We start from the raw sequence: 19171 nt of genomic DNA, 5'->3' as shown, positions 1-19171 counted from the left end.
CAATGCTTTACACTACTCCGTATACCCTAATGTCCACAGATGAGGGACAGTACTTTTTCTGCATCACACAAACTGTATTCTGCTACTGTAGGGCTATCTACTCATTAATCTGTAGACAATATGCACTCTGGGGCACGTCAACATCGCGCGGTACTGTAGCCTACGTGCGCGTCCCCCGCTTCGTTCGTGCGCGCCGCCGTTCCTGCGGAATTCAGGGAGCTGTGGTCGGACTCTGAAGACTCCCACCCCACCTAGAGAATAATGAACAACAAATTTGATGCGTGAGTAATCAAAGCTATTTTGAATATTTGGTGGACAATGGGCGCCCCGCTGCGAATGCAAATTCGTTGAGCGATTAGGCCTATGCCTTGCTCGTGGGTTGCTTGGAGAAAAAGAGGTGTGTCCGGTCTGGTCTGCATGCCTTGCAGGGACTGGGGGACACGCGAGTGCTTGTCACGTCTCATCGTAGTTACGCATTTCACATAACAAGATTCATGGTGACAACGGATCAATCGTTTAATAGGGAATGCTTGTCCCTTCTTGCCATAGCCCTTTTAGCGTCGAGGCCCCGCGGGCCGTGGCTGAATCCTCGGCTTGCAAGTGGTTGAAAGTCAGGGGCAGGTGCGCGCAGAGTCGGCTAAAACTATCCCCCATGCCCCTGATCACATTTAGTTATTTTAGGAGGGACAGATGGGGAAAGGTTTTTATTTAGCAAATGTTAATACGCTATTCCGCTTGGAAACGTTGACAGCGACAAGCAACCGTGTGTTGTGTGTATATTGGAACCACTGTGGAACCACTGTTGCAAAGTGGCCACTGGCGAGGCTACAATGTTGCACTGGTGAATGCATGCTTATAACTGTCAACACTGCACATTCGACCACATTGCTAGTGAGAGATGTTGACAAGACCCTGTTACCATACACAAATACCAAGCAATGAAAAGCCAATCACTTTTAGCTGACAACTGACCATAGTATTCACATGTATATAGTGATTATTACAATGTAATAACTTAGTACATGTACACTGAACAAAAATATAAATGCAACATGCAACAATTTCAAAGATTTGACTGAGTTTCAGTTGATATAAGGAAATCAGTAAATTTAAATAAATAAATTGGGCCCTAATCTATGGATTTGGGAATACAGAAATGCATATGTTGGTTGTTGTTGATACCTTTAAAAAAATGTAGGGGTGTGGATCAGAAAACCACCATTTGTGGTGGTGTGACCACCATTTGCCTCATGCAGCGCTACACCTCTCCTTCGCATAGAGTTGATCAGGCTGTTGATTGTGGCCTGTAGAATGTTGTCCCGCTCCTTTTCAATGACTGTTAGAAGTTGCTGGATATTGTCTGGAACTGGAACACGCTGTTGTACACGTTGATCCAGAGCACCCCAAACATGCTCAATGGGTGACATGTCAGGTGAGTATGCAGGCCGTAGACAGACTGGGACATTTTCAGCTTCTAGGAATTGTGTACAGGTCCTTGCAACATGAAGTGATGGCGGCAGATGAAAGGCACGACAATGGGCCTCAGGATCTATGCATTCAAATTGCCATCGATAAAATGCAATTGTGTTCGTTGTACGTAGCTTAAGCCTATTCATAGCATAACCACACCTCCACCATGGGGCACACGTTGACATCATTAAACCGCTCGCCCACATGACACCATACAGTACATGATGTCTGCCATCTGCCCGGTAAAGTTGACACCGGGATTCATCCATGAAGAGCACACTTCTCCAGCATGCCAGTGGCCATCAAAGGTGAGCATTTGCCCACTGAAGTCGGTTATGATGCCGAACTGCAGTCAGGTCAAGACCCTGGTGAGGATGATGAGCACTCAGATGAGCTTCCCTGAGATGGTTTCTGACAGTTTATGCAGAAATGTTTCCGTTGTGCAAACCCACAGTTTCATCAGCTGTCCGGGTGGCTTGCAGGTGAAGAAGCTGGATGTGGAGGTCCTGGGCTGGCGTGGTTACACGTGGTTTGCAGTTGTGAGGCCGGTTGGACGTACTGCAACATTTTCTACAACGATGTTGGAGGCGGCTTATCGCAGAGTAATTAACCTTAAATTCTCTGGCAACAGCTCTGTGGGACATTCCTGCAGTCAGCATGCCAATTGTACGCTCCCTCAAAACTTGAGACATCTGTGGCATTGTATTGTGTGACAAAACTGCACATTTTAGAGTGGCCTTTTATTGTCCCTAGCACAAGGTGCATCTGTGTAATTATCATGCTGTTTAATCAGCTTCTTGATATGCGACACCTGTTAAGTGGATGGATTATCTTGGCAAAAGAGAAATGCTCACTAACAGGGATGTAAACAAATTTGTAAACAAACATTTTAGAGAATTAAGCTTTTTGTGCGTATGGAAAATGTCTGGGGTCTTTTATTTCAGCTCATGAAACATGGGACCAACACTTTACATGTTGCATTTATATTTTTGTTCAATGTAGTAACTAATATTTTACAATAACCTAGTTAGATAAGACTATTCAAAGTGTGTGCTCAACAAGTACCTTCATTGCTGTAAGTAATTACAGTTCAATATCATACCTGGCTTATGTGTATGAGTACAGAATTTGTGTGGATGGATGGATTAGTCTTGTCATGATGTCCCATTGTATTTTTGACAAGGTTCTGTACAGTATCTTATGGTCTTGTTTAGAGGTTGACCGATTATGATTTTTTTCAACGCCGATAACGATAGCGATTATTGGAGGACCAAAAAAGCCGGTGCCGATTAATCGGGCAATTTTTTTTGTTTATTTATTTGTAATAATGACAATAATAACAATACTGAATGAACACTTATTTTAACTTAATATAATACATCAATAAAATCAATTTAGCCTCAAATAAATAATGAAACGTTCAGTTTGGTTTAAATAATGCAAAACAAAGTGTTGGAGAAGAAAGTAAAAGTGCTATGTGTGCCATGTAAAAAAGCTAAGGTTTAAGTTCCTTGCTCAGAACATGGGAACTTATGAAAGCTGGTGGTTCCTTTTAACATGAGTCTTCAATATTCCCAGGTAAATTTTAGGTTGTAGTTATTATAGGAATTATAGGACTATTTCTCTCTATACGATTTGTATTTCATATACCTTTGACTATTGGATGTTCTTATAGGCACTTTAGTATTGCCAGTGTAACAGTATAGCTTCCGTCCCGACAACAGCCACCCTCGAAGCAGCGTTACCCATGCAGAGCAAGGGGAACAACTACTCCAAGTCTCAGAGCGAGTGACGTTTGAAATGCTATTAGCGCTATTAGCGCTAACTAGCTAGCCATTTCACATCAGTTACACCAGCCTCATCTTGGGAGTTGATAGGCTTGAAGGGGTGGGTATAATTTGTGGAACGTTCCAACAGGAATCTGTTCCGAAAAACGTAAAGTAAAAGGTTGCCAACCAACAACGCATACAAAGTAGCAACGCATACAAACCTAGCTAACTAGCTGCCGAATAGGCATCAACTCACCACGTAGAAATACGAGCCTTAGGTCATTAATATGGTCGAATCCGGAAACTATCATCTCGGAAATAAAACGTTTTTTTCTTTCAGTGAAATACGGAACCGTTCCGTATTTTATCTAACGGGTGGCATCCCTAAGTCTAAATATTCCTGTTACATTGCACAACCTTCAATGTTATGTCATAATTACGTAAAATTCTGGCAAATTAGTTCGCAACGAGCCAGGCGGCCCAAACTGTTGCATATACCCTGATTCTGCGTGCAATGAACGCTAGAGATGTGACACAATTTCATGTTAGCAGGCAACATTAACTAAATATGCAGGTTTAAAAATATATACTTGTTTATTGATTTTAAAGAAAGGCATTGATGTTTATGGTTAGGTACGGTAGTTTAATGACATTGCTTTTTTTCGCAAATGCGCTTGTTAAATCAACACCCGTTTGGCGAAGTAGGCTATGATTCAAGGATAAATTAACAGGCACCGCATCGATTATGTGCAACGCAGGACACGTAAGATAAACTAGTAATATCATCAACCATGTGTAGTTAACTAGTGAATATGTTAAGATTGATCATTTTTTATAAGATAAATTTAATGCTAGCTAGCAGCTTACCTTGGCTTCTTGCTGCCCTCGCGTAACAGGTAGTCATCCTGCCATGCAGGCTCCTCGTGGAGTGCAATGGAAGGCAGGTGGTTAGAGCGTTGAACTAGTAACCTAAAGGTTGCAAAAACTAATCCCCAAATCCCCCCTGAACAAGGCAGTTAACCCCCGGTCCTAGGCCGTCATTGAAAATAAGAATGTGTTCTTAATCTGACTTGCCTAGTTAAATAAAAGTGTAAAAAAAAAAAAAAAAAGAATCTGCAAATCGATGGCCAAAAATACGATTACCATTTGTTATGAAAACTTGAAATCGGCCCTAATTAATCGGCCATTCCGATTAATCGGTCGACCTCTATAGTCTTGTTCTCCTCACTGACTAGATATCCACTTTCCCTTTCCTCTCGTCTATATATTCTATCTCTGCTGTTTATCCTCTATATATTCTGTCTGTGTACTGCTTATCCTCTATATGTTTTATCTGCATTCAGTTTATTATCTCACAAGGTCAAATTCCTGGTATATGTAAGTGCACCTGGTGAATAAAGGCAATTCTGATTTTGATTCTGTGTGTTCAGTCTGAAAGATGATGACAGTGGGGACCACGACCAGGATCAAGGCTCACAGAAAGACTGTGAGAAGGAAAAAAATGACAATGATGAGGACAATGATCAGAACACTGCCAAGAAGAAGGTGTGTGTGTCGCCCAAATATAATGCTACAGTATGTATCGTTTGTTATGCTTTCTAAATGAGATACATTATAGATGTGATGGCTCAGTTTGTTATGCTTTTTAAATTAGATACATTATAGATGTGATGGCTCAGTTTGTTATGCTTTTTAAATGAGATACATTATAGATGTGATGGCTTAGTTTGTTATGCTTTCTAAATGAGATACATTATAGATGTGATGGCTCAGTTTGTTATGCTTTCTAAATGAGATGCATTATAGATGTGATGGCTCAGTTTGTTATGCTTTCTAAATGAGATACATTATAGATGTGATGGCTCAGTTTGTTATGCTTTCTAAATGAGATACATTATAGATGTGATGGCTCAGTTTGTTAGAGCCAAGGCCGGACTACTGCATTTGGGGCCACGGGACACCACCCCACAATCCAAAAAAGAAAATATATATATATGTGACCGACCCGCTCGATTCAGTCTATGTAGCAACATTTGAAATTGTGTTTTTAACATTGGATAAAAGTAGAGACTCAGAGAAAAACAATTGTATATCATACACTACAGTTGAGGAACAATGGGAAAGTAATTCTGCTTTGAAAGTTGATAAGCTTGAAAACCCCACTTTTGAGAAAATGTCTCTTGATACATTTGAGAAAATGTTTTGGTACACCTACTGGAGATGTCTTCTTTGTCTACACCCATTCAGCATCATTCACACCCTCTTAAGCTTTAACCCCACCCATCTCTTTAAGGATTCACATGAGGCCATGTGCTATACAGAGTGAATATGGTACTGTACTAAACAACCAAAGATTTCCTGACTAAAGGCTGGTTTATACTACGTCTATTGACATGTCTGTAGACAGTTGTCACAGTGACATCATGAATGTTCTATTGTCGTCCGACATCAAAAAAAAGTATTACAAAAATATGAAAAAGTATAAACACAAAAAACGACAGGCTGCATGATGGTCCAAAATAGCATAACTGGTGTATTTTAACACCAATAAGCTCATTAGTTAAAAAATTAATTGGTATATGTCAATCTAGCAAACCAGGCAACTAAAAGCAACTTTATAGACAATGTTTTAAGTTTCTAGCTTGTTAGCTAGCTAACATTAACCACATCATATAGCTGACGTCTTAGCATTAGCTCATTTGTATTCGTTATTACAGGAAAATAAACTCTCAACAAGTTCATTATTTACAAGTTAATGGCGAGCGAATTACAGAAAATAGCTTACGGTTGTGAGTGTGACGAAATATAAGCAGGGCATTCTACCGAAGAATTTTAGAACATGGTTACCGTCTCGTTCTCCTAACGTAATACCCTAATTTGACTTTGGTGTAGGTCATGTTGTTCTTCACATTACCGTCTCTGGAAAACACACATATCAAATAAAATCTAAGTTTATTTGTAACATGCACAGGATACAGTAGGTGTAAACGGTACAATGAATTGGTTACTGTAAGCTAATGCACTTCTGTACATCGCGCTGTAACGTACAATTGACCTTATTTTAGCGCCCCACAAACATAATACTTCCAGGTCAACTGTAATATGAATACCATTGTAAAGCACAATTTCTCCTCTTTCCCCGGCTCTGCATGATTGAAGAAGGCAATGAGCTCCGTCGGGTCTTTTTAAAAATGACGGGTGGGGAAGCGAAACCTACAGCGTGATAGAGAAAGGGCCGTGTGGGGAAATGTTTTTTTTTCTTCACCCGATCTGTCCAATTTATCACCTCTAAAATGTAAATAAAACACTATAAAGAGTTTATATAATGTGTCATTACAATACCTATTGGAAGGTTTGTGTCGAATTTGAATCAGGTTTTTAGGGCTGCGCTAAAGTTATCTTCAGAAATAAACAGCGGCTGTTGCGGCTTTTGAGAGTCATGATGGCTTGCAGTAATGATGCAAAAAACGAATACATTCAGTTGTACAATTGACTAGGTATCCCCGCGTACCTTGTCCCTGTCCCTTTGTTATCTTTAAACTGCGTGAGAAGCGCTACACCTGGTGGAGAGAGGCTGTACGACACAGAATGAGTTGGTTTATGCGTACTGTACGTTACGTCATGACACGTCACCATTTAACGTAGTGTCGGAGGGGTCCGTTTTTTCAACTTTTCTCCAATACTATTGGCAGATACCATGTCAATCAACGCTTGAATATAAACTTAGTTCACACCCCAGATTTGGATGCCAACACAGTCGCTACAGTCCCAATAGTTTTCATTTCAGCCTCGTTTGAATGCAACGGTTGTGCAAATTTGTACGAAATGGGGTTAGTTGACAGTACTTGCATAGTGGAGTCTTTTGTTTAGACATGTAGATAGCTAGCTAGCTAAACAATGAACCATAACCCCAACTCATAACGTTACTACCCTGCATGAATCTGCTGGTAGCTAAAGCTAACCAACCAACTAGGTTCAATGTTAGCTAGCTAACATTAGGCTATAACTAGCAATGCAAATGGCTCTGAGATACAAATAATATTACTACACAGATCATACATGTAACATTAGCTAGCGAGACAGCCAGCTAACATTAGCTAGCTAGCTAACAGTATGCTTTAACTTCAATGAAAACAACTTTCTGAAAAAATTTGAAACGTATAATATCTGAAAATGTAGCTAGCTAGACTCTCTTACCTGTATACATGGATCAATACTTCTCCCTCTCTGTCACAGATTCCATGGTTGCCCTTAGTTTGAAGGTGCAATACAACAGCATACTTCTTTTCTATTTTGTAATCCCTCCGTTATTTGCAATCAAACGGCAGAATTTTCTCCATCTCCTTAGCTATCATACTCGGCTTCCACTGGGTATTCCACTGATTTCAAAACTCGGTCCTCCAGAAAGTGGAGAGCATTAGCAACACTTATGCAGTTCTTCATGATATATTTTTAAAAAGCTGAGCAGCTCATGTTATAGACAGAAACGTGCTACATGGCAGACTAATCCGAACTCATCTCTCGGCATGTCCAGCCTTTCCATTATCTCAGCCAATCATGACTAGCTGGAAGGTTCCTGACTTTTTCTGTGGCTAAACCAACTAGGCTCCTATAAGTATCTTGGAAATTAGAAGAAAAGCAGAATTTTAAACCAACTAAACCGGCCGTATTTTAATAATAAAAAAGAAAAGAAAATCTGCCTTAAGACTAAATGACTAACTAGTAGTGTGTAAACGCAAACTCTGTTTTAAATGCATTATTGTTTTTTCAGTCGCATTTCAACAGCATTCTTTATAATTGCTGTTGATAACTACATTCTCTGGTTTAGTGCTTTTCCAGTTAAACCAGAGAATGTAGTTATCAACAGCAATTATAAAGAATGTTATTGAAATGCGACTGAAAAAACAATAATGCATTTAAAACAGAGTTTGCGTTTACACACTACTAGTTAGTCATTTAGTCTTAATTAAGGCAGATTTTTTTATTTATTTTTTATTATTAAAATACGGCCGGTTTAGTTGGGCTTTTTTGTTGTTGAAGAAAGCAGGCCTGTAAAGAAGCTCTGGTTCAGGACTAAAGGCTTCAGACGGCACATTTGATGTTCCAGAAGGAATGTCTGCCAAAAAACTATTTTGGTTTCCTGAAACAAGTCACATATATATATATATTTTTGGGGGGGACAGAAAGTTGTTTTCATTGAAAATGTTCAGTTTTATAATGCTATTCTACATATTTTGACATGAGGCTGACAGAAAATATTACATTTTAAAACAAATTTCCAGCAATTCTACACATTTTGCTATGGGGCAGAGTGAAACATTTGCTGTTTTATAGCTAATCTCATGCTATTTTAAAAACATTTTTAAAGCAAATTTCCTGCTATTTTACTAATTTTGCCATGAGGCTGAGAGAAAATGTTACAGTTTCAAAGCAAATTTCCTGCAATTCAACACATTTTGCCATTGCTTATGACCTTGGAGGTTGTGGGCCCCAGGGCACATGTCCTTTCGGCAAGCCGTCCCTGTTTGGAGCACAATGTTGATATCTGAACTTCAAGCTTTATGAGTACAATTCCTGCCTCATATGGTGTACTGAATAAAGGAGTTACCATGACTTCAGAAAGTATAAATACCCCTTGACTTATTCCACATTTTGTTGTGTTACAGCCTGAATTCCAAATCTATTCAAGATTATTTTATGTCACCCATCTGCACACAATACCCCATAATGACAAAGTGAAAACATGTTTTTATAAATTTTTTCACATTTATTGAAAATAACTACATAAATATCGAATTTACATAAGTATTCACACCGTTGAGTTAGTACTTTGTAGAAGCACCTTTGGCACTGAATACAGTTGTGAGTCTTTCTTGGTAAGTCTAAGAGCATTCCACACCTGGATTGTGCAACATTTGCGCTTTATTCTTTCAAAATTCAGTTAAATTGGATGTTGATCATTGCTAGACAACAATTTTCCGGTCTTGCCAAAGATTTTCAAGTTAATTTAAGTCAAAACTGTAACTCGGCCATTCAGAAACATTCACTGTCTTCTTGGTAAGCAACTCCAGTGTAGATTTGGCCTTGTGTTTTAGGTTATTTTCCTGCTGAAAGATGAATTCATCTCTCTGTGTCTGGTGGAAAGCAGACTGAACAAGGTTTTACTTTAGGATTTTGCCTGTGCTTAGCTCCATTCCATTTCATTTTTTACTTCAAGCATACCCATAACATGATGCAGCTACCACTATGCTTGAAAATATGGAGAGTGGTACTCAGTAATGTGTTGTATTGAATTTGCCCCATGTTTTTGCAGGATTCCTTTAGTGCCTTGTTGCAAACAAGATGCATGTTTTGGAATATGTTTATTCTTTACAGGCTTCCTTCTTTTCACTCTGCCAATTGGGTTAGTATTGTGGAGTAACTACAATGTTGTTGATCCAATCTCAGCTTTCTCATATCACAGCCATTAAACTCTGTAACTGTTTTAAAGTCACCATTGGCCTCATGGTGAAATCCCTGAGTGGTTTCCTTCCTCTCCAGCAACTGAGTTAGGAAGGATGCCTGTATCTTTGTAGTGACTGGCTGAATTGATACACCATCCAAAGTGTAATTAATAACTTCACCATGCTCAAAGGGATATTCAATGTCTGTAAATTCTTTCCCCCATCTACCAATAGGTGCCCTTCTTTGCGAGGTAGTGGAAAACCTCTCTGGTCTTTGTGGTTGAATCTGTATTTGAAATTCACTGCTCGACTGAGGTACTTTACGGTTATCTGTATGTGTGGGGCACAGAGATGAGGTAGTCATAAAAAAGAATGTTAAACGATATTATTGCACACAGAGTGAATCCATGCAACTTATTCTGTGACTTGTTAAGGACATTTTTACTTATTTAGGCTTGCCATAACAAAGGGGTTTAATACTTATTGACTCAAGACATATCAGCTTTTAATTTTTTATTAATTAGCAAACTTTTCGAAAAAGATAATTCCACTTTGACAATAAGGAGATATTGTTTGTAGGTCAGTGATAGATATATATATATATATATATATATATATATATATATATATAATACATTCTAAATTCAGGCTCTAACGCAACAAAATATGGAAAAAGTCAAGGGGTGAATACTTTCTGAAGGCACTGTAAGTGTGAATAAGTGGCGCAGTGGTCTAAGGCTCTGCATCTCAGTGCAAGAGGCGTCTCTACAGTCCCTGGTTCGAATCCAGGCTGTATCACTTCCGGCCGTGGTTGGGAGTCCCATAGAGCGGTGAACAATTGTCCCAGTGTCGTCCAGGTTTGGTTGTGGTAGGCCTTCATTGTAAATAAGAATTTGTTTTTAACTGACTTGCCTAGTCAAATAAAGGATCAATTAAAATTACTTTAGGATAAAAGTGCCTGCTAAATGACTATATCTTGTCTGTCTCTGCTCTGTTGTTCAGATTGCAGTTCCAGGGGTAGGGGAGCACCCCCTCCAGTATAACTACTCCTTCTGGTACTCAAGGCGCACCCCCGGCCGGCCTGCCAGCACCCAGAGCTATGAATCCAACATCAAACAGATCGGCAGCTTTGCCTCGGTTAGTCCTTATTGGGAACCGTTGTTCTTTGCAGTTTCTAGACTCAACTGATCTAGTTTAGTATGTATCTAGGGTTCTAGACTAAATCTGTCCTCCGGTCCACCAGGTGGAGCAGTTTTGGCGTTTCTACAGTCACATGATCCGTCCGGGCGACCTGACAGGCCACAGCGACTTCCACCTTTTCAAGGAAGGTATCAAACCCATGTGGGAGGTGGGTAGTAAAGATGGTGGATAAATGGAGATAGTTCATTCAGGCTGTTTAACATTGATATTTTTTTTCAGTTTCTGTCTAAAGTGGGTGGCTCTCCCATAGACACCAATGCGATAGCAGCTGGGTCTTGTCTACTTAGGTCATTGTCTTTTCATTGGGGGAGTGTGATGTCTCGCTTCCTGTATTCTTTTGATCTATCCTTATCTTTATGAGCTCACTCAGCTGACCTTAGATCACTGTCTTCACCTGTTCATACTGTTATACCATTACCAGGGTTGTATTCATTAGGAAGCAAATAGAAGAAAACAGACGGGATCAGGAAGGGACTGCCTAAACTAATAAGGAATGCTCATTTTCCTTTTCAATTGCAGAATGTTTGGTTTCGGTGTGCCCTAATGAATATGACACATTTGTTTCCTGCCTAATGCCCATGTCTATCTTCTCTCTGTGTCTCTCTAGGACGATGCCAATAAGCTAGGTGGGAAGTGGATTATCCGGCTGAGGAAGGGCCTGGCGTCTCGTTGCTGGGAGAATCTGATTCTGGCCATGCTGGGGGAACAGTTTATGGTGGGGGAGGAGATCTGTGGCGCTGTGGTGTCTGTACGCTTCCAGGTACACACATACATAGAGCCAGATGCGCGTACGCACACACAGACACACACACACACATTCTCTGTTCCAGTGTCTATTGTTGCCAACACCATGCTTCCCTCATGTCTTTCCTCCAGGAGGACATAATCTCCATCTGGAACAAGACAGCCAGTGACCAGGCCACCATTACCCGGATCAGAGACACTCTACGTAGGGTCCTCAACCTACCCCCCAACACCATTATGGAGTACAAGACACATACCGACAGCATCAAGTAAATACACACACACACAAACACAGAGCTAATGCCTGAGCTACTCGGCTTTAGCTCAGTAGGCTAACACAGTCTGTGATACCTGGGGGGTTCTGTCTGTTCTCAGGGCCTGGGAGGACTTCCATGGTCTGGTGAACGCTGTTGGTGGTCGCTAGTCTCTAAAGCTGTGAGTTTCTGCCAAGGGTAGGAGCTGCTATGTCTTAATTCATATTCCTACACACTGGCTTGCCTCATGTTCTTACTTCTGTTGTGTCTCTGTGCATGGAAATCATGACACTAGTCGTGATCAGTACTATTATTAGTACTACTGTATTAGTACGCTAGTAGTCAATTATAGGAAGTGTTTCAATAACCTAACTGTCTCTGTTTATGTTTGTCTCTCTCTCATATCTCTAGATTTGTGTGTAGTGTCTTTTGGATGAAATCCGGAGGAATAATACCTTTTTAAGGATCAGTACTGTTTTACATGGCGACAGCGAGGGAGAGATAGAGAGAGATAAAGAGAGGGGGGACAGTGGCAAAAGAGCATTCCTTCCTTTCTATGGCTCATGGAACCCATTTGAACTTAACTGAAAAAGAAAATCCACTGTATGGAACACGGAACCAAGCCGGTTGTCGGTTGGTTGAAGCAAATAAGAAAAATGCTTTTTTATCTGCCTGTCAGTCAGAGATGAATGAAACCTCAGTGGGTGTTTTTCAAGCTACACTGTCCCTGATCTGCCAACAGAGGGAGACTTTGGCCAATGACTGTTGACGGAATCTTCTTCTAACAGAATATTAAACCAAACCCTTCCCATAAATAGGTATATACAGTATATTCATCATTGTGTAGCACAATCACAGTTCCCTTTGGTAGAGTTTTAAATGTACAGCAGAGAAAATGTATCTGTTTTTTTTTTTTACTCTGAAACTAAACAGGGTTGCTGGTGGAAGTTATTTTATTATAGTGCAGTATTTTAACTACAATGCCTCTAGTTATTTAAACTAGAAATATTATTACGTACAAAAATATATTTCTAGAAAAAGATATGTCCTTTTGAGAAATCTATTTACTTAACGAGAATCGAGAACTTGATTCTTTACCTTTGACCAGGAACTTTTCAACCCAAAGGATGGGGACCATCCTAAAGGGGGACCGCGGGTAACGTGAAACGGCCTCTTTAGAATGGACTGCCTAGCTGCCTATATCACTGTGCCTGGCCTCGAGACGGACCCAACCCAGATTAAACATTCAAAATGCCTTTCAAGATCCCACAGTGAAGATGGACATAAAATTACAACTTTAACAACAATGTAATAATGTTGTAACAATGTTATCTGTGACAACATAATCTCTCCAGTGTGGAATGGTGGTAGCCTGGTTGTCAGTCTGTTTCTGCTCTCTTGCCAACTCCTTATGGAATTGTCATGCAAAACAGTTTGGCTTGACAATGATCATGGAGTTAGTCAAAATCACAAATAGATCTGGGACCAGGCTAGAATGGTGGCCCTGCTGTGATATTTCCCCCGGGTAGAAGGAGTCCCTGAACACTGACCTGGATCAGCTCATCTGACCCCCTCACCATTTAGTGCTACAGAACAGAAACTGGTCCCAGGCCAGAGCTTGGGGCTCCTTCCATCTTCTCCCCCCTGATGATATACTGCCTAGGATTGGGTGGGTGGTGCTGGAAAAAGGGTGTCTTGTCAAAACGAGGAAAGTACTGTCTGATGGATATACACCTGATGGATTATAGCAATAAATGTTGATTATGCATCTGCTGCTAACCAATGGCTTCAGTGTTCTATTCTGTGATGTCACCAGTGGCGTATGTATGATGAGGAAAACATGTATTTTTCCAAACAAAGAAAGTATGAACTGATTGCCAGTCAGTCAAATTGTTGTGATAGGACCATAAGCCAATGCAAGGTATCTATTCAGTTTAATTGGATGTATCTCTTCTACTAGGACAACTACATGAGAACTAAATAAAGGAAAGGAGGTCATGCCATGCAGACTAGTACATCTTTGGTGTCGCTAACATTTGCACCCCTCCCCCAAACAACTGTCCATGTGTTCTATCTCTGATGATGCTGCGGCGTGGCATTGGGCGAAGCTTTGAAACTCGCCGATGGTCATTTGGCCTCTGCAGTTCTCATAGTCCACTTTTGATTACCTACATTTCCTCATCTCTGATTGTCTGGTGCCAGTTCAGCTCATCTCAAAGAACATATAATTCTAAAGAGAGAGGGAGAGAATGAGAGAGATGGAAGGGTCAATGTAGGGAGTACAGTTTGTCAAGTTCACGTTGTATTCATTGATTCCCACAGTATTTTATCTGGGGTGTTTTTTGTGGGAGAGTTTTTCTTCATGCTTACCAGTAGGAACGTGGCCGCCAGCAGAAGAAGTTTGGTCTGTGATGTCATATCCTGTGGAACTGCAGGATTGAGAGATTTTAGGAGGAGAGGGGTTTTTGCAGTGTTCTCGAACAGTAGATACTTCTATTTGTTTTGAAGGTAAAGCTATTAAGCCAAGGTTTAGCTATATGGCTTTGGGTGTAAACGAAGGATAACTCACCCTCTAACCCAAAGTATTCATGATCCATGTTGCATTCTTCGTTGAACCCAGGCCATTTCTTCCATATGGAGCCAATTTTCTCACCGATGGCTGAGACCACCTGATGTTTGACAAAGAGATAAAAATGCACACAGTAGAATGGAAGTGGTGAAACAGATATTTGCATATGGCATAAATTACCTAATGAAATAATTATTCTAAAATGAATTAAATAATATGATAATCAACCAAATATCCGACCAATCAAAGTCAATCAGATAATGGCTGGTAATGACCTGAAATAATAATGACCTGGAATTCTTGGTTAGAGAGGCATCGGTAGGGGCAGCACGATCCCTGGATTCTTATCGTGGAGGTTCCATCGGAATCACACACTTCCAGGAGAGGGGTGAACATACTCCATCTGTTAACAGGTACAACTGGTGAACACACACCGCCCTCCATATACACAACCTCTCCTGCACCCACTCACAGACGCTGATAAGAGACCAATCCTGGGTGGTGATTGTTCTTGTTGTTTTGTATTTCCTAGCGTGGGTTGATTGGTTGCATGGTCGGATGGATGATCAAGGTTTCAGCTGGTCAGTTTTCTATTGCATTGCACCACTGAGACCATTGTCCACTTGGTGTCATAAGAGGTCTCCCGGGGTGACCCCTCCATACTGTAGAATAGAGATACAACACAGATCTAATTTAAACTTCTACTTTGCTCTGAGCTCTGTTAATTGGATTCAGTGATTCTGGTGGCCTTGTCTGCAAGCTCTACTAAATAAACACACAAAGGAGACCTCTTCTAACCCTAGAGAAATACTTGGGAGAGAGGGTCAGCATTTCAGAGAGAGAGCGAGGGAAAGAGAGAGGGAACGCAAGAGAGAGTTTGGGCATTTCAGAGAGAGCGAGTGAAAGAGAGAGGGAACGCAAGAGAGAGTTTGGGCATTTCAGAGAGAGCGAGGGAAAAAGAGAGGGAACGCAAGAGAGTTTGGGCATTTCAGAGAGAGAGAAATAGAGGAAACGATGGAGAGGGGGTGGGCATTTCAGAGAGAGAGAAATAGAGGAAATGATGGAGAGGGGGTGGGCATTTCAGAGAGAGAGAAATAGAGGAAATGATGGAGAGGGGGTGGGCATTTCAGAGAGAGAGAAATAGAGGAAATGATGGAGAGGGGGTGGGCATTTCAGAGAGAGAGAAATAGAGGAAACGATAGAGAGGTTGGGAATTTCAGAGAGAGAGAAATAGAGGAAATGATGGAGAGGGGGTGGGCATTTCAGAGAGAGAGAAATAGAGGAAACGATAGAGAGGTTGGGAATTTCAGAGAGAGAGAAATAGAGGAAACGATGGAGAGGGGGTGGGCATTTCAGAGAGAGAGAAATAGAGGAAACGATGGAGAGAGGGTGGGCATTTCAGAGAGAGAGAAATAGAGGAAACGATGGAGAGAGGGTGGGCATTTCAGAGAGAGAGAAATAGAGGAAACGATGGAGAGAGGGTGGGCATTTCAGAGAGAGAGAAATAGAGGAAATGATGGAGAGGGGGTGGGCATTTCAGAGAGAGAGAAATAGAGGAAACGATAGAGAGGTTGGGAATTTCAGAGAGAGAGAAATAGAGGAAACGATAGAGAGAGCTTGGGCATTTCAGAGAGAGAGAAATAGAGGAAACGATGGAAAGGGGGTGGGAATTTGGTCAAAAATAACTAGGCCTAGTCTTTTCCATTTTTTCCACTGAATTTAGCCACCATTTTGATTGAGTGGTGTGGACACGGTGATGTAATGAGGGAAAACAAGAGGTGCAGCCGCCAGACACAAAGCTGTTTTTCCTAGTAGGAATGAAGCCACATTCCTCCCCACCCAGGACACCAGAAACCCAGGTTAGCCTGGCTCCATCCATCCAGACAGCTGTGCTATGTGCTAACTCCCCCCAGTTTAGCCTCCCTGGAGACTGGGCGGGAGTGGGGAGTGAGGAGAGAGGAGCACCACCCGTTCTATTTACATTCCTGGGTCGTATTCATTAAGCCCCAAAAAGAAGAAACAGTCTGAAATGGAGGGACTATCTGAACATTAACAAACACTCTTTTCGTTGTCTGTTGCGCAGCGTTTTGATTCTGGAGTGAGTGGGGGTAGGGATAAATGTGAGAAATATTCTGGGAGAGAGAGGTAGAGGTTGAAGGTTGATTTCAGAATAGACATACCTCTGTCGTACGCTCCCTAAGAGCTGCCGTTGGGGGGTGTAGACCCTCATTTCCATCAAGCAGCAGCCGAGGCAGCACGCGTCCACCCTGAGGGGTCTTTCAAACAGGAAGACCTGGCGGGCCTGGCGGTCAAAACCTTGTAGGGAGCAGGACCGGGCCGGGCCGCAGCACTGCAGACACACACAGGAACTCTCTGAGAAGGAGAAACAGAGGGCCCAGTTTCAATAATGAAATGGTAACTAGAAAAATGTCCATCCCAGATGGGCAATAAAATTAAATTCTATTCTATAGATACTATTCTATTCTATGGCCACAGCTCTGTCTGTCTGCAGACACATTCAGGATCTACAAGTGTAATGGCTGTATGTTACTGTTATTATTGTACCTTCTACAGCCACAAAGAGCTGCTCACTGCTGTCCCCGGTGGCAATGCTGTAGGTCCTGCGGGGGACACACTGTGGACCTGGAACACAGCAGCATGACATGACCAGGTCAGAGGGACTATCACTAATACACACATCACACATTGTCTCATAGAATCAATAGGCAAATTGTTAGCAGAAAATCATTCTTTACTCTGATGTAACTGTATATTTCACACATGAAGTTGCACTAACCTTGCAACTCTGGCCTGGCTGTGATACATAGTTGGCTGACTGCGTCCAGGAGAGCCAGACCCTCCTGTCCACCCACACCATTCAACCACTGCTCTCCTGCTATCTCTGGCCCTACAGAAGCCCTGGGCCTCACGTGGCCATTCTCCCCTTTACCCCCCGGACCTCCAGGGCCTAGGCCTAGCTGCTGGTCCTCTGAGCCCAGGTCAGGTGGCCCGTGGTGGGGTATGGAGACAGGCAAACCCTGGGGATCGGCGGAGAGCCTTCTTCGACTGTGGAAGGCTCTGAAGAGCCTCTCGATGTGCTTCTCTCTCTCCAGACGGCCGAAGGGGAGGGGCTGGGTGGTCACTGCTGACATAGTCTGGGACAGGATGCAGGAAGTAATGACAGGAAGTACTGTTCAAGGTTGGGGCTAATTTATAGATATAAATAGAGGACTCTGCGCACACAGATGCCAAAATGGGACAGATAAAAAATAAAAGAGTCCTCTATCATTCTCTATGGGTCAATTACGTTTGAATTTCAGTCTATTCTCAATTCAGGAAGTACACTGAAAATATTGGAATTGGAATTTGGTTTTCTTTCAGAATTGACTGGAATTGAGATGGAATTGTCTATCACTCACTTTATCCCAATATCATCACAATATTAACCCCAATAATCTGCAAATTAGATCAGGTTCTCAAACAATCCAAAAGATTAGACCCCAAAATGAACAAAAAAAACAAAATATGTGTCTGTCTAAGTATGTGTCTGCCTCTTACTCCACAGTCAACACATCCCTGGCACCAGAACAATCTCACCTCTCTGAAGACGGAGTGGAAGCAACACAGTGGCCAGCTCCTGGCTATTTCATATTCACGTCACAGCATCACTGAAACCACCACATCCATCTCCTATTGAAAACCTGTCACAATCTACAATACCTCTGGTTCAGACACTCAACTCTATGGTAATATACCACTGTTGATTTGTATTTGGTGACACTTTAAGTTGCTCTTTACACTTCGTGTTTCTCAAACCTATGTAGTTACACCGTAGTTTCTCTAGTAACAACATTGTATTAAGGTATTGCTTCTGTTGCTACTTGAGTAATTAGTGTAACCACAGAGGTATAAGAGCCATTTACCATGTATCTAACCCATGTCTGAAACCTACTGCACATAGTCTGACTCCATGGACTCACAGCAAAGTGTAGCATATTGCACAGTTGTTCCTTTAACAGTAGTGGTGACAACCTCTATTTGAATGCTCTGTGTACTCCGCTCCAGAAGCAACAAGTGTTCAACGCTATTCAATGGAGTGAGAAACGACCTCTCTATGTCTGTCTTTCTCCTCATATGGTAAAAGAAATGTAAAAAATCCTCCACAACATTATTTTCATGATAAGTTACTTAACAGCAAAGTATGTACAGTGTTGCTGGTTTACAATTAATATAGATGGAAGTAAGTGAGTATGTTTTTTAAACAAATGTTGCCATTTGTCAAGCTCTTACCGTCTAAGGTCCACTCCCTGGTATCTCTTGATTGAAGTTAGTGTCTAGCAGGCAAGCATCTGGGTTTTTGAAAAAGGGATGGGTGAAGTAGGCTTCTATCTAGCATTCAAGTGTGTGTGTGTCTGTGTGTGTGTTTGCGAGGATGAGTGTTATGGAGGGGTGGGGGGGGGGGGGGGGGTCTCAACCCACTGGTCTCTCTGACTCTGTCTCCCCCCATCCAGTTTCCATCCCAACCAGCCGGATTTTTCTTTTGTTGGGCCAGAAAGGCACCACTCACCCATGTAATTGAGATCCTGCTTCTGGGAGAGGGGGTGAGGGGGGCAGGAGAGAATCGGGGGATGGCTGTGTGAGAGAGGGCGTATAGGGAGACACCCCCCATCTCTCTCCATGCCTCCGGAATTTGTACAACCCCAATGTGATTGGTTGGCATTT

The 19171-nt window shown here is 41.8% G+C and overlaps 2 protein-coding genes across 4 annotated transcripts; one reads left to right on the top strand and one right to left on the bottom strand.

Annotated features, from left to right (window-relative positions):
- The first annotated feature begins 158 nt into the window (after nt 1-158).
- eif4e2 (eukaryotic translation initiation factor 4E family member 2) lies at nt 159-13659 on the top strand. 3 transcript variants are annotated; one of them, XM_029724888.1, is made up of 8 exons: nt 159-281; nt 4670-4784; nt 10685-10819; nt 10926-11030; nt 11490-11642; nt 11759-11895; nt 12002-12078; nt 12292-13659. In XM_029724888.1, the coding sequence occupies exons 1-7, from the start codon at nt 262-264 to the stop codon at nt 12048-12050; spliced, it is 714 nt and encodes a 237-aa protein (XP_029580748.1). In that variant the 5' UTR covers nt 159-261; the 3' UTR covers nt 12051-12078; nt 12292-13659. The 3 variants fall into 3 exon arrangements, with proteins under 3 accessions (XP_029580748.1, XP_029580747.1, XP_029580746.1); XM_029724887.1 differs by having other exon boundaries at nt 4670-4814; nt 12002-12061; XM_029724886.1 differs by having other exon boundaries at nt 4670-4814.
- A 138-nt stretch (nt 13660-13797) lies between these two features.
- Nucleotides 13798-18822, bottom strand: LOC115169352 (phospholipid scramblase family member 5). The gene is made up of 8 exons (XM_029724885.1): nt 18740-18822; nt 17247-17604; nt 17015-17092; nt 16630-16822; nt 14741-14852; nt 14450-14549; nt 14251-14309; nt 13798-14110 (listed from the first exon to the last, which is right to left on the bottom strand). Exons 2-8 carry the CDS (start codon nt 17599-17601, stop codon nt 14084-14086), a joined length of 924 nt encoding a protein of 307 aa, XP_029580745.1. The 5' UTR covers nt 17602-17604; nt 18740-18822; the 3' UTR covers nt 13798-14083.
- Nucleotides 18823-19171: the final 349 nt, after the last annotated feature.

The sequence above is a fragment of the Salmo trutta genome, chromosome 31 (genome assembly GCF_901001165.1).
Source record: "Salmo trutta chromosome 31, fSalTru1.1, whole genome shotgun sequence".
NCBI lineage: Eukaryota > Metazoa > Chordata > Actinopteri > Salmoniformes > Salmonidae > Salmo > Salmo trutta.
The sequence above is the reverse complement of the archived record's forward strand: the minus strand, read 5'-3'. Positions and strand labels throughout refer to the sequence as shown.

Bases quoted from the DNA above. Each gene is read 5' to 3' on its own strand.
- LOC115169352 (XM_029724885.1), bottom strand. From the start codon at position 17,601: ATGTCAGCAGTGACCACCCAGCCCCTCCCCTTCGGCCGTCTGGAGAGA. The intron at 16,823-17,014 runs GTACAATAATAA...TCTCCTTCTCAG, and splicing joins GCTCTTTGTGGCTGTAGAAG to AGAGTTCCTGTGTGTGTCTG. The intron at 14,853-16,629 runs GTATGTCTATTC...ACCTGTTAACAG, and splicing joins TTAGGGAGCGTACGACAGAG to ATGGAGTATGTTCACCCCTC.
- eif4e2 (XM_029724887.1), top strand. From the start codon at position 262: ATGAACAACAAATTTGATGC. The intron at 11,643-11,758 runs GTACACACATAC...TCTTTCCTCCAG, and splicing joins TGGTGTCTGTACGCTTCCAG to GAGGACATAATCTCCATCTG. The intron at 11,896-12,001 runs GTAAATACACAC...GTCTGTTCTCAG, and splicing joins ACACATACCGACAGCATCAA to GGCCTGGGAGGACTTCCATG.